The sequence below is a fragment of the Mizuhopecten yessoensis genome, unplaced genomic scaffold (assembly GCF_002113885.1).
Source record: "Mizuhopecten yessoensis strain PY_sf001 unplaced genomic scaffold, ASM211388v2 scaffold1883, whole genome shotgun sequence".
Classification (NCBI taxonomy): domain Eukaryota; kingdom Metazoa; phylum Mollusca; class Bivalvia; order Pectinida; family Pectinidae; genus Mizuhopecten; species Mizuhopecten yessoensis.
Window position 1 is genome coordinate 150,923 of NW_018404269.1, and position 16,098 is coordinate 167,020.

General features: G+C 34.6%; 2 protein-coding genes across 2 annotated transcripts in view; one reads left to right on the forward strand and one right to left on the reverse strand.

Annotated features, from left to right (window-relative positions):
• Window positions 1–7,602, forward strand: part of LOC110441807 (low-density lipoprotein receptor-related protein 4-like) — a 98,223-nt gene extending 90,621 nt beyond the window's left edge. Inside the window, exons 18-21 of the transcript XR_002461942.1 lie at window positions 4,739–4,915; window positions 5,803–5,917; window positions 6,208–7,259; window positions 7,303–7,602. The gene's annotated coding sequence lies outside the window, so the exon portion shown is untranslated. The remainder of the gene's footprint in view (window positions 1–4,738; window positions 4,916–5,802; window positions 5,918–6,207; window positions 7,260–7,302) is intronic.
• Window positions 7,603–13,406: 5,804 nt separating this feature from the next.
• On the reverse strand, window positions 13,407–15,893 carry LOC110441830. Its single transcript, XM_021485098.1, has one exon. It carries the CDS (start codon window positions 15,448–15,450, stop codon window positions 14,944–14,946), a length of 507 nt encoding a protein of 168 aa, XP_021340773.1. The 5' UTR covers window positions 15,451–15,893; the 3' UTR covers window positions 13,407–14,943.
• Between the last annotated feature and the right edge of the window lie 205 nt (window positions 15,894–16,098).

Genomic DNA, 16,098 nt, shown 5'->3' on the forward strand with positions numbered 1-16,098 from the left:
AATATAACACAAATGGAGTTAAATGATCCTTTATCGTCATCTACTATGATCATATTACATGTATCACGAACAGGATTGACACATAAGTATTGAAAACACATCATATGATTTAATATCTGTAAAGAAGCTCTTTAGGGGAAATCAAACATTACAGAATATTCTATATCGTTGATTAAAGTGTATTATTCTAATCCTCACAATTGCGATATCCTATATAAACTATACAATTGTACTACATTCATACTGTAGCACAAGAGTATCCTGAACGGCTTGCCATAGACTTTGGCACTGGGAATCTGTTCTACACGACATCGGTCGTTGGTGACACTGCCAGTAGGGATGGTAAGGTCGGAGTGCTGAGGATCATTCAGGACCAAACCTTCAATAAAGTGCTGATAAAAGATGAAGGCGCTGCCGACTTCATTCATGGACTGCTAGTGTTTCCAAAAAACGGGTAAGTTTCTCTTTTGTACTCTTGGACTATTTCTAAACTTGAGTTTTGTCCCGTTGATACTTTGATTTCCAGACTATAACCTGAGCTGTTTTCACCATAATTCACAGACACATTCACCAGTAAGGGTAAATAATTGGATTAAATTTTGGATCCATACAATAAATTTCACGGCCGGCGTGACTACGTCACATGATCAATTCTTCAAAATGCAATATGGACCATATTTTTCGCATTTTTTCCGGAGTCATATTCTTATACTAATACTGTCCAAAGGACAAGGTCACTCGCTAGGCACTATGGAAACAAATTTATGCAATTTTCGTTTCAAATGTATAGAATAACGCCACAGTTACTAAGAAAATGGAAATGTATTGTTACTTGTTGAAGGCTTTTATTTATGTTTTCTTTGCTTATGTTAAGGAACTTTTCTATACACATTGAACCATTTCACTCTATATCTATACTTGAAGGACTGACGTATTTAGAATAATGATTTTTTTAAATCCTCGAAAGTCATGAATTGTGATGAAAATTTTTAATATTTTTACATTCACAATTAAGAAGTCTTTCCCAAGCACTTCAGTTCGTTATTTGATATATAAAGCGTTGTTTATCGTAACACTAACTGTTTTGTTGTAATTTATTTGTCTATTTTAGATTGCTGATTTGGAGTGGAACGGACTTTGATGGCCCGAAATCTGTTGGAGCCATACATAAGTCATTCATGGACGGTTCTGCAATCACGTTACTGGTATCTGACGTTAACAGCCCATATGGCCTCACCATGGATTACGAAAGTATGATTTTTATTGCTAAAACATTTTTCTATATCTCGTTTAATTGGTTTTTTTAAAGAGACCACTTTGAGATAACTACTACTATGATACATGTAAATGTCTGTTGTTTCACTTATCAAAGTATTGCAACACATAAGGCTACTTTTCATGTTCTGAGGTTTTCTCGTGACATCACCGTGATATCAATAGGTAAAAACAACTGGGACAGGAACAACCTCATCGACACAAATAATCTCGCATGTGTATGCCATAATGCTGCAAACGTATTTTAATTTGAATCCTGAACTTTGTGCGCTTGCCATCCGAGCGATAATGTTCATGCATGTTAAGATCCAAAAATGATATTTAACATGCTTTTCATTAATAAACCCTCCATATGGCCATCGCTTTAGGTGAAGATTTTTTCAAACGATTCTAGTACATGTAGTTTACAATGTTTCTGTGTGTTTACAGAACTAGGATAAAAAAAATCTTACCCCTGTACAATAGTTCTGGACATCAGGACAATATGTATTTATAACAATATCAATTTGATACCAGTTTGTCGACATATGTTATTTTTTCTGGATCCTGTTTTTTCTTATTATTTTCCTATTCATTGTATTATGTATGATTGTCACGTTTTACTTATTAGGGATACCTTCTATCAATCTAGGTTTTCCTTACACTTTAGGTATTCCTGTGAGAAATTAGGTATCCCTAAGTCATAATGATAATAGTATATCTTACATTCCTATATTTACATTTGCGCTGCAACCCACTAGACCTATATGAACATTACCAGCAGAAATGCATTTCATTTGAGTATGAAAGCAAAACCTCTCGTGACGTAACACGTGGTTTACTTATGACGTCATAGATTAACCTTATTCAGGGAGAGTTTTGTTGCTTCGCTTCGGATCACTTGAATAATACCCCTTCGTCAAACCCTCAAATGACTACGGTTAATCATTGGTGCAAATTTTATTTAAATAGGGCTGTTACGCCAATTTCGTTTAAAGGACGACGTATATACAAAACGCAGGAAATAAGTAATTATTATATTTAAGAATAAATAAATTAAATTGAACAATTGTTCTATAGTAAAAATGTTTTTTTTCCTTTTAATTTTCGTGCCGATATGAACGCAATCTTTTTACGGCCATATTGCATGAGCCCCGCTATCATACCGGCATGGAAATTTAAAGAAAAACGCCGTTCAATCCTTATATAGGAATCTTTAAAACGAGACGTATCACATGTGCAAGTGTTTTCGCAGCCGAACGTGTATACTGGGTGTCAAACGATGGCGTAGAGTACAGCGACTTGTCTGGGAACAAAGGCACACTGGTGCAGAGCTCAGAAATGTTGACAGATTTAGTAGTTACAAGCAATGTCATTTACTACACAGGTAAACATACAAGGTAAGTTTGCTGTACATGTAAACATCTGAAAAATTAAGGCAAACTTAGAAATATATTACAGGATAACCTATAGGCTATCTGAGTGACATTGACTGTAGTTACTTTCTGTAACATGTAATGCTTGGCTATGCACAATGGATCTGGCACAAGTTGTAGCGACTTAGAAAGTTATCTCTTATCAATGTTGCCATAAGAAGTGATTTCAAAGGCATGAGGAAAATATATTTGTTCACTAGTTTCACTTCATCAAATTTTGAAAACAAATAAAATCAAAGATGGATAAACAATTGATTTACTTATATATTAATTCGAAAAGGTAGCATTGGCAATAACTATTATTGGTATTCATCCCGTGCTTCAGTATTAGTGTTGTCATATTCACATCCTGATATACAAAATCACAAAAAAATCTGCTTTATTCAGAAAAGTTATAAAGATTGACAAAAGTACCGGAGCCAATATTCATTGGTTGGATAACACTCCAGAAGTGGGCAGCGTGTTCTCCATCGACATATACAACGGACAGCAACAACCAGGTAATGAAACGACGATTAATAGGTTTAATTGTTGCTTTGAACTATGTGCAAATAAGCAATATGACTCGACGTGTGGTTTTCCCTTATCCTTAATAGGTAATATTATTGAAATAATGACCTTATATTATTTGATTTATCACATGTTTTTGCTTTTGAGTGTAAGAAATACATATAATGAATATTTGACAAACATGCATCACGTTGTTTTTGGATCTGTTGTTTGTTATCAGCTAATACTGCATGTACCAATAACGGCCTGTGTGAGGTATTCTGTCTGCCAACCCTCACGGGAAAAACATGCGGATGCCAAGAGGGAGTCCAATTACAGCAAGACAAACGAACATGTGGAGCAAGTGAGTTATGGCATACTGAGTTCTGTTAGTAATGATACCGCCCCATGGGATTGGTTGCTTGGCAACAAAACTCTTACAATGCTTTACTAGAGGCATTTGCTCTAAGTAGCTTATGTAATATCGCAATACATATGATAACCTCTTAAAGTTTAAATATAACAATTTGTTCTCTGTTTAATTCCAACTGGGAAATAGTTGAAATACCATCGTCAGGTCAGAGAACTAATGCCCGCTTCGAGAACTATTGCTGTTAGATTATGCCAGGGTCATTGTGATCATTAGGGATACAAGCGTTTTGAAGACGTCAATGTTAAAGAGGCAAATCAGATAATTTGTTTCTGTTACTACGTTGAAAAGGCAGAAACGGTTTCTAGACAGGCAGTATGGTCTGAACTCTTGGAGATATTTTCTTCAAGATCGGAATATTTGATATCAATCATAGACTATTTGGATTTCAAGAACATGCACTCGATGTATGTTCAGATCGGGACATACAATTACAAAATGTAACAAGAATCAGAAACTTCACTCAATATTTCCCCTTGGGGATTGAACCATCTAAAAGAAGCATTTTCCTGATTTTTAAAGACTAATGCCCACACCCATATATACATATACATGAAATAAGTGTATAGGGACCGCAGAACCAAATGATTTTCCATAGACGGTAGTGTTAATGTTACCACTGTCCTGGTTAAATGGGGTTATCCACACTGGTTTACCTGCCCTCATTTTGAAGAATATCATCTCACACAACTGTAAATAAAATATTTAAAAATTCTGCCTATTTGAACATTTTTTATATAGGGCCCGCCATTTTGTATTGAATTCGGCACCAAAAATTGACCAAAATTTACAACAAATTACACACTTAATAAATTCCCCAAAACAAAAGCACACTTGATTTTTTTTTATTATTTTGTTATACATATTACATCTATACATTTTGCTCAACCCACACATAAAACTTTTGAAACTTCTGCCACCTAAATGTCCAACCAGCAGACCCAGAGGCATTCACCTTCCTATTACATCTTCTGCCCAAAAGGGAAAAAAACACAATCTATTTTTGATTTGGTTCCGTGGTCCCTATAACATTTAATTGTTCCACTGAGGACTATAAAATAAAAATAAAACATAAATATCGTCTAAAAAAAGTTTTGGAATCAAATTCTGACAACAAATTATGTTGTAGCTGTGACATGTGATACGACAATACCCAATGGGCTGATATCGTCCTTCTGTACGGGGATAGTGGCTGAGACCTGTACGTATCAATGTAATTCCGGTTATCATAAGAACGTCGATCATTCCACCATTACTTGTCTCTCTGTGGGCGCTTGGACAACATTACAAACTAGCCTCTGTCTAGGTGAGTATGTAAACAACATTACAAACTAGTCTCTGTCTAGGTGAGTATGTAAACAACATTACAAACTAGTCTCTGTCTAGGTGAGTATGTAAACAACATAACAAACTAGCCTCTGTCTAGGTGAGTATGTAAACAACATTACCAAACTAGCCTCTGTCTAGGTGAGTATGGAAACAACATTACCGAACTAATCTCTGTCTAGGTAAGTATACAAACAACATGATATGTTAACCTCTGTTTTGGCTAGTAAATGTACACCAAACCAAATAAAGGATTTCGAGATGAGAATATCAACAACAGTATAATGTTCTTAGTTATTTAGACTTTTTTGTGAAATTTTTTTATCTATATTTAAGGTTACGTATCATTGCATCAATTTAAACGTGAAACGTTCAATATTTTGAGCTGGTTTTTGACTTGGAACAATCTCTTTTGTGTATAGAAAACGGTACAACTTTAAGTAGTTTTTCAAGATTAGAGTTACTTTCCTTGGTATTTGTTTATATTTTGTTATTATTATAATGGTGTGTATTCATTGTATACAATGTATTCATTGGTCAAAATGTAGAACTGGCAGTTTTGTAAATAAGTTGAATCAAAAATTGATAGAACTTGCATACATGTATTTACAACACTCCGATTAATCCAAGGAGTTTCTATTACCCTATGTTCTACAATGTAAGAGTTTTACCTTAATGAAGTGTTTAAAATTTCTCAAACCCTATTATTTAACCCGATTTAAATTGCTAATAAAATTGCATTTGTATTTTTAGTTATACATTATCAAATCTTTATTAAATAAAATAACACTAATTTGATACCATATACTGACAACATGTCATATCACACCTGTAGTAATTAATATGAAATATTGTCTAACCATTTAGCGGACTCCCCTCCCTCAGCTGTATCGATAATACCAGTCATCGCCGGGGCCGTGGGGGCGGTGATATTCATTTTTATTGTTATCGTCATCGTCGTATGTTTATGGAAGAGGAAACGGTATGAACCGCTTACACTTTTCTTACATTTGTTATACAAAATTCCAAGTGAGTTTCTTTTAAACTCCGCTTGTCCATGCAGTATTTACAATTTACCGTTGTGATTTCGATTGTTTATATTTGGAGAATCACACATTTAAACAATAATATGCAATTTGATATCAGGATGAGGCAACAAACACGTTATTTCAATAAATAGTTACCAAACTGTTAAAATTGACCAGTTCAAAATATCTGAATTTAAGATTTTTGTTTTAAAAATTCACACAAGACATGTCTTATTTGTTGCAGTAAAGCACAGACATTCCAAGAATCCATGTATATGAGCAGCATGAGTAGGCCCACAGTGGTACAGAATCAATATGGGATGTCCCAGGATATAAACATCTCAGGTGCTCAAGTGGTAGTGACACCTCCTGGTTACGTTGATGAGAACAAAATCAATGCCGCCTACCTCCATCCTCCCGAACAGCGTGCAAGGTGTCCTTCACCTGATCGCGTGTACACTGAACTTCCGCATGCTTACTCACAGGCAGATCCAAACTACATCCACCCAATGGAAAATGAACACGACGAAGCACAACCAAATCCATAACATGCAGCCATTGAAAGTTTAGGCCGATTTACCCAATACATTTTCTGTGCTTATTGAATTGTCTGATTTAGCACTTTGTATGAAAAGTGTTCTCTGTTCATGTTTTATCGTTTAACCTAAAAAGAAACACCAAAAGTGTTGACGTTAAATTAACTGATAAGGGTTTAAACAAATTATATTTTCTGGTTGATACTATACACTTCCGTGTCGTAAATATTTTAACATATAACTATTGATATGTGCATATGAATGCTTGATTTGTTATACAGTTTCGTACTTTGTTACACATGTTTTCATATATAAAACACGTCATATTTAGAAAAAAGTTAGATGTACTCATTATATCGCATACCTTTCGATACCAAAGTATGAATGGGTACCAGTATGTTGCAATTTGTTCAATATTTCGCGGGATGTCCATTGATAATTGATAAACATGGCGTGAAGTTTATCTATCCTTGGGCATTCCGGTCTTTGATAATTTGCCAAACTCAAACGGGATTGAACATAATGTTATTAAATTCATGCCGTAATAAACAGCGGTAGCATTGTAAGACCCTCTAATGCATTAACGTGTCTTAGTGCACCAAAAGAATATTAAACACATAAAATTGCATAGAAATGTGTGTGATCAATGTTATTTCGATGCAATACACCACGTTGATGCACCGAGGGGTCTAAAATAGCATACACCTGGCTAAACATTAAAGAGACATACCATCCCATTGATAAATTTATATTCTAAAAGGTTGTTAATCAGCAATTTTGTATAAGTCTTAATAAGTGTCAAGGAAAACGAACCAGTACCCTTAAACCGTTGATATCTGAGAGGTTGTAGGCTGTGAACATCATATTGATAAATATATAAGAATGGTGTCGTTATCAACCATTTGTATGATATAAGGCTTAAATTTTTAAATTTGTAGTGAACTTATTTAGGCAATGAATGTTTTAGCAAATGTTGTTATGGTCCTATAATACGCATTACTAATGATGACAAACTTCATAAAGCCCGACAGAGTTTTATGTAAATTTGACAGCAATAGAAATGTGTTTGCTAAAATATTTATTATTTATATTTCCTTTTTGATAGAGTAGTTACGCTATATTAAGTTATTTCGAACAGTTTTTTGGACAGCAAATTAAGTCTTGACAACAATGAAATTGTCGATTGATGACGTCACAATAGAGATTGATCACGTTACTATAGCAATTATTTTTATAGTCTTACAACAACATTTGTCTTCTCAATGCGTTGCAATGAAAGGATGCAGAGCAAATGCAAATACACATGTCACTGATGTAATATTAGTGGTCGTAACATCCGGTACAGATATTTGAAATTTGCGACAGGCTAACATGGTTCGTAATTTACAAGTACAATCAATGAGATATCACACAAAAATATCAGTGATGAACGTACAAGAATACTGTATACATATGGTATTATAATCATAGAGCCTTTGGCGCTTTAAATGTTGCACTTACTTATGGTTTTCTACTTGAAGCTTACTATGTAATTTTCTAATGCATATATTGTTAATTTTTGCAGGCGTACTCTTACAGATAACATGTCATTCGAGACGATTCGTCCACTGATGAAGAAAGGAATATGAAGTAAAATATCTCGAAATATCTTTAAGTAACGTAATGTCTGTTTCTTGGTGTATCGTTTCGTCATTTACTTGAAATACTTATTTCTCATACCCACATTAAATTTGATACTATATCTCTTTCGCAAGAACAAATAATTATGACCTGTTTGCCTTTTAAACAACATTTGAGAGATTCTACTCCCATTCCCATTAGTCACTCTGGACGAATCGTCGTGTCATTATTTCGGGCTTCAGCAATTTTCTCACCGCTTCAGTTTTCCCGGTTACTGTAATCTCTTTTTCGTCGTTCGCACATACGCAGTATCAATGACCAGCGATGTGGTCAGTGTTAATTCTACCTTCGCACTCTGGCCGAGGGGCTTATTGTTTTGAATTTTAATTATATCCTATAATATTTCTGATTTTCTTTAATGTAATGGAAGTGTTCTGTGATTTTCTGTATTTAAGAAAGAAACGGATTGCTCCGACAATTTGTCCACCTCCAGTGGGATTACCTCTTATACTATGTATAAGGTGAAGTGTCTTTGTGGCGTTATTTTTGCCACCCCCACTTAGGCTAGCTGACATTTTTTTGTTGAGATTCTGTGGTAGTTGCTCCTATGTTTGTAACATTGCAACTACTCTATGTTTTAATTTCTTTCAAGTAATATGATTTTTATGGTAAGATTCAGTAAAGTGGCTCTATTGGAATAAATTCCAATGTCACCATTTTGGTGGCCATTTTCATTCAATTTGGTGGTTCGAATTGTTTCTTGTGATGAGTGTAGAAGCATAAAAGGCAGCTAAGCAATTAGCTTAATTTATGCTCGTAATACCAAAACAAGTTGAAACATTTTTAATTATTAGGCGCCTTTATTTTTTTGGAATAATTATTTTGGTAGATTAGATATTTATTATTTTCAATTGTAGTGTACTGTAGATACTATGCGTATGCTCCGAGTGTGTCTCGATGCAGGCTAGTTACTGGCTGCTGATGAAGTCATCAGTATTAATTTATGCTGGTCAGTAATTGGTCAACTGGTTTTAGGGATCGCGTCCCCTTCTTCATTCAGCAGCCATTGTGGCATTTTCTGTTTATCTGTGGTAGTTGCTCCTATGTTTTAATTTCTTTCAAGTAATATGTTTTTTTATGGTTAGAGTCATTAAAGTGATTTTATTGGAATAAATTCAAATGTCACCATACTGGTGGCCATTTTCATTTAATTTGGTGGTTCGAATTGTTTCTTGTGATGAGTGTAGAAGCATAAATATATATATATATGCGACAATACACAGTTTTTTTTATTATAACTCGTTTACTCAATTCAGTATTTCAATTTGATGAGCTGAATTCAAAGTAAATACTTAATGACATTATATCAGACTATGACTGCTTTTAATTCCAGTTACCTCCCTTGCAATACAAATTTTCTTCATAAAATATCTTTTCATTTGAGCACATAAACATACAGACACGTTTATAAAATATTTATTATTATTATTTTATTATTCGCATGTGTTCATTAGTTTAGTTTAAACAATATTGTATTCACTAACCCAACGTAGTTATATCATACCTTCACTTATAGGCGGTGGGGAAATCGGCTCAGTAATATTAAACATTTTATTTGAAGTTATCAACAAGTGAGTAATAATAAATATAATGAGATACATAATCTACATTCAAACTTCCATTAAGTAAAGTTGGAAGGTTACTCGTTATTTCAAAACCAAACTGTATTTTCCCTTTTGTTACAAATAGTACATAGGCATGTACATTTATAGCTATCGAAATTGTTATTTGTTTATTTAATGAGTTGGGCATCTATATAGGTATGCATGTCAAATCACTTAAATGCGAACAAATTTACAGTTTTGGTAGTTGTCAACTTACATACTTGATCAACGAGAGAGCCAATACTTACACTGACCACAACCTATCATATCTAAAGGTGGAAACAACAATATGTCGATGCATATATTATCTTTAACAGAAAAGTAAGTCGGGCCATGACAGAAAAGCTGAAATATGCAGAACGTTTGACAACCCAACCCATAGATATTGCCGTCGACGTCACAAAAAAAGAAACAACCTCAAGTAACTCCACTAACATATTGACGAGGATCTTGAAGCATGTCATACTCCAGACTAAAGTAATGTAGTAGTAACTGCAATGGGCCTGACACGATCGAGTTCAAATAGTACATAGTCGATATTTAGTGATAAACTGTGTTGCTAAGAATGTCTACTTTTGTTAATTGCTTGCAAATTGAGACCTAACCACGTAACTAGTAATGCCCTGATGGATATACACTCGAAAAATGAATCCAAATAATTTTATTTCATTCATATGGCATAATTGCTTTCTTTACAATGACTCGGTCGCTCTTTTATCTAAATGTCTGTAAAAGCCTATAATGGACAATTACTATCCAACCAGCTACATTGTTCTTTATACAAAAACGACAACGTCTATAACTTCTAATTGAGCATGAAATAGGAGAGTAAGGTAATTGTCCAAGCCTTAATTACTGATACAACGATCCGACGCAATAGTCGAATAATGTACATATACCTTTATAACTACATCAGGACAAAACTATATCATTGTAAATCTACCTAACAAGAATTGCGATACATAGCGACGACCTTTTACCATACAGAAATAGCCCATGGAACGTAAAGTGTAATTCATTACTGATAAATCGCTATAATTGGTTCGTATTACAGGTATTGATATATGTTTATCTAGTGATTGCATTAACAAGTTCCCAATTAAACACAAGATATTCCCAATTGAGAGCTCCGTACCTCGCTAATTCAATTAATAAGATGATATCAGTAACGTTGTTGGTCAAATTGTTGAAACATGAAATGTGTAAGATAAACCTAAAATACATATCTTATATGGTGAGACAAGATCGAGGTAGGACGTGTTATTGAGTTATCCCGTTATCAGTGTACCATTGTGTTTTCAAAGTCACCATACGGGAGTTCCACAACGGATCCGGGAAACAAAGTAAAAGACGATTACTAAATTATTCTCTTACTTTTTTTCTTCTTCTTTTTATTTACTTGTTACTTAATTGTTTTTGGTTACACTGTTATTGGCCGTTTAACAGTTTTATCAAGTGTCTTATAAAGACCGGGGCTGACATTTTCCAGATGTGTACAGCATGAATGGGGCAAGCTACTTACATGATTCATAAGCAGGTGTAACAGCGAATACCGTTATAATATTAAATAATAATATATAACATTTATATAGCGCCCTATATAATTGGTAAAATTACTCTCATGCGCTTTACAACATATGGATAATAGTATTAGTTCTGATAAACAACAAAGGCTTACAATCAATTCATATGCAGCTCATAAGTAAGTAAGTTGTACCCATTCATACTGCATTATTCTTTTGAAAAGCACAGCTTCAATCCATAAAATTCCATGTTCTTCCGTTAATTACGATCAATACTTATGTGAAATCAAATCTATTTTCATCTCTATGTAAACCGGCGATTCATTACTTCACATTTGTTGTGCATACACGTCTTTAGTGAACGTCAGCAAATATACTTAAGTATTGTATTGATGAATCCATGGAAATGGTATGAATTATGAAACACTTACTAACCAGGCTATGGAAGATGGCTGCCTTAGTCAACATTTAGATGTTAAGGGTTTAGGCGTCGATGTTTTAAGGTCAGCGTCAAACGTTGAACATTTTTTTTTCACATTGCGTTTACGTTTCATGTATGTGCTCATTGGCCTATCTCATATTTGTTACATACATTGTACATACCACCAGATATAAAGCCCATGACTTACTACGATATTGCCCTAGTCTTATTGTTCTCTTCTCTTTTTCTTTACTTTTTTCTAAGAGATTGGGTATGTTGCTTGCTGTATCGAATACGTACTAGATGGCAAAAAGTATTTCGGTTTGGTCATAGGTTGTATTCAAAATAAGATCAGTCTATATCACGATAGGTAACCGGCGCTGTATTAACACTAGGATCGCAGGTTGTTTAAAACGCTAGGGTTCACACGCTGACGTCACGGTTAAGGTTAGGCGATGAAGTCACTATACAGTTATCCGGTGTATTGGAATGTCACAGACAGTATTTTTTGTCTGTGACAGTTCTAATCATTATATAATATCAATAACTTTAATACCCCGTCTATCAGCCGTGTCAATACATTCAAGCATGCGTCTTTTTATGTATGATATACTTTTAAAAGACATTCCTTTTTATCTGGTAGATTTTTGCATTGATTTCTTTTTATCTTAGTTATATTAACATTACCACATGGGCCTTAAACATTTACTCATGGTTCGTTTTGGGTACTGTTAAAGGCTTACTGTTAGAACGCTCTATGAATATCCTTTGTGAACTGACGCTGCTAAATACGTTAGCGAGAATAGCAATCAAAATTCTTTCTGTGATATAATCGGAAATGAATACATTTCAACCTCTTAATATTCAACGATTGAACATAAAGCTGGTTATGCATAAGTGTACCTTTTTTTCTGAAGTAGCTGTGCAATATATGTAAGATAAAATACAAAAATGTTACACTTGACCCGCTGACACAAAATACATATTAAATATATGATAATTCACGGATATAGATAATTAACCATTACCTTTACAACATAGACGTGGTAAAATATTTTACTTTCAATGACATTTTCACTGTTATACAGCGGAATATTTATGGTATTAACATTTTCCATTTCCGTTTCTGAAAATGTTTTGTTCTTTCCCAACTTGACCTGTAATCATATTTTTAGAAAAGTACTTGGTATGTAGATAATGGGTGTTGGCAACTAATATCCCCTGGAGGGGGGCTCTGTAAATATGATTAAAAACCCATTAAAGATGTTGTTTGTTGTCCAAACATTAATGTTTTCCTGTCCATTTTAAAACTTAACATACATGAATAATACATAAACGACTTAGCATACATTAAGCCGTGAACTTTCACTGGACACTAGCCATCGACTTATCCGCGGTAAACGTTTTCGAGACAGTCAGTTGATCCGAACTATAAAGGTTTAATATTTGACGTACATTCATGAAACCCGTACATACCTGACCAGAGAGGTCATTGGTTTGATATAGTATATGCAATGAAAGTTTGAAAGACTTACTATCGAGGTCATATTTTGGATAAACGGATCATAAAAAAGGTTTAATATTGCATAAGACTATGAATTATTTGTTGCACTTAGCAAGTGGACACATGTAAAGGAAATTAATCCATTTAGGCTAAGAAAAAACAAAAAACATTATTATTTTGTAGAAAACTATGTATATATTCGCAGTCAACATGTTATATAGAAATATATGATAATAATAAAACATGTATAATACTTTTCACATTCCTGTTTGTAATAATAAAAAGAATTCCGATTAATTGAAATGTTTAAAAATAAATAATAATATATATTGTGTACACGCGATCAATTGATTATACTATTGCTATTGGTCTATTTCTTTTACTTACGATTGATCGATATATGCCTTGCACTGCAGTTAAAGCGAAATATGATTTGACTAGTGATAGCATCTAAGTAAATTGACGAGATCATCACAAACCCTCACAAGCAAACATATTGTGTAAGAGACCAAGGATATCACAAATCTGCATATACAAATATATTGTGTTAGAATCCAAGGATATAACAAACCCTATCATACAAACATTTTGTGTTAGAGACCAAGGATATCACAAACCCCCACATACAAACATAATGTGTTAGAGACTAAGGATATCACAAACCATCACATACAAACATATTGTGTTAGAGACCAATGATATCACAAACCCCCACATACAAACATATTGTGTTAGAGACCAATGATATCACAAACCCTCACATACAAGCATATTGTGTTAGAGACCAATGATATCACAATCCCTCACATACAAGCATATTGTGTTAGAGACCAATGATATCACAAACCCTCACATTCAAACATATTGTGTTAGAGACCAATGATGTCACAAACCCTCACATACAAGCATATTCTGTTAGAGACCAATGATATCACAAACCCCCACATTCAAACATATTGTGTTAGAGACCAATGATATCACAAATCCTCACATACAAACATATTGTGTTAGAGATCAATGATATCACAAACCCTCACATACAAACATATTGTGTCAGAGACCAAGGATATTGCCAACATCATACCATCATTCTACCTCTTTATCCTAATTCATCGTTTGTGTCCATAATTTTGCAAAAAGTTTGTAAAAGAAGCATCGTATGGCCTAAAGATAGACAATGTGTGTCGACTTACTTCACGAAGTTATTCCTGCATATTTTTATGATAATATAAGCCATTTTTGTATTGATATAGAGAATGTGGAAGTTGTCATGCAGCGAATAATGGGCACCAGTTGTACGAGTGAACTTCATTAAATAATTATATTGTTAATATGCGTGGCCAGCCGGGTTATACATATAACAAACGAAACGAACCAACATAAGCACGCGCTCGTTTTGAACCTCCTTTACACATGAGTACCCCACTCACTGAACAGATCCAATGAGAAACATAAAATGATAAAAGGCAATGCTGAGCAAAGGTTCCAAAAATGTTGAAAGAATATATCACTTCTAATCAAGAAAATACACTATCAATGCCATGCACTTCCCCCGGTTATAAAGTTATAATAGTATTATATCTCAGCGTCAAGCTTTGAGGAAATCACCCGAACGGCAGTCCACGTCGAATTGCAAATAAGACGTCCAAAGAAAAACATTTTAAATAATATTACACAGTTCTTCATCCAAGGGAATTAAAAGTTAACCAACATCAGTCTGAAACGGGTGGAAGGTCTTCAAAATCGTCGTCATATTCGGCACTGTTCGTTGTCTGGTAATAATGGCTTTTCTTACATACAGTTGGCGCATTTAACCTAGCAACCATTTCTTTCACGTCGCGAGGGGTCTTCAAGCACTCCTCTGGGGGATCTTCCTCTTCGTGCTTATATTTCGCAAACCCTCGTTGGTACTGCTTACAAGCACGTGGATGTAACTTAATGGGGTTGGGTTGACTTAAACGGGCCACAACAGAGTTCACTTCATCCTCAGACACCTGCCTGAACGCAGGTGCACGTGGTATATAGCCGTATTCACCATCATCCTCGTAAAGCCTTTTCCTCAGCGAGGCTGCGTGGTAGGTCTCAGAAAAATGACGGGAATGTGTTGGCGGGTTGTATATCCCTTGAAAACGGCGCACACTTGGTTTGAACTCTTTTGTTGAGTAGATGTGTTTGATGTTATTTGTAGTCAGTCTTCCGTAAGACACACAAAACGACATCGTTTTCGCTCGGTGTGTTTGAAATATATATTGTCGAAAATTACTTAAAAGTATCACCGTCGTGTTATATAATCCACTTAATACAACATTTGTTTTGTATCTGGTATTATCTCCCAAAGTACATTGTAACCGTTATGGGTATTAGCCGATTATCAGACACGTTCATAAGGACGAAAATTGGCAGAAACAAGCCGGGCAGGTGTACATGTGTGACACCTTCACTCGTGTCACCGGTCTAAGTATTACTGCATTGATAGAGTTTACCTACCGAACATTCAACACACATAATGAACATACACAGTGCGCCACTAATTTAAATAGCTGACTATAAGTGTACGTACTGTCAACATTGAGCTTGGCCCTTACCGCGATCCACGGACACCAACAGGTTTGGCTGGTCGTGGTACCGACAGCGACAAACGAGGCTCCGCGATACGCTTGACAGTGGTACCAAGGGCAGTGTATAATACACTAATCCTTCTAATGGCCTCTGTCGTCACACAAACTATCCCCGAATGTAGAAACATATATTTGTGGGACACGTTTAATATGTTTTTTCTATTGATTATTAATTACCTGCGTCAAGTATTTAAGTAAATAATACTATCGCCGATATAAATCTCTCCAAGCAATGAACTGTGTATCGAG

Coding starts and splice junctions, on each gene's coding strand:
- LOC110441830 (XM_021485098.1), bottom strand. CDS start 15,450: ATGTCGTTTTGTGTGTCTTACGGAAGACTGACTACAAATAACATCAAA.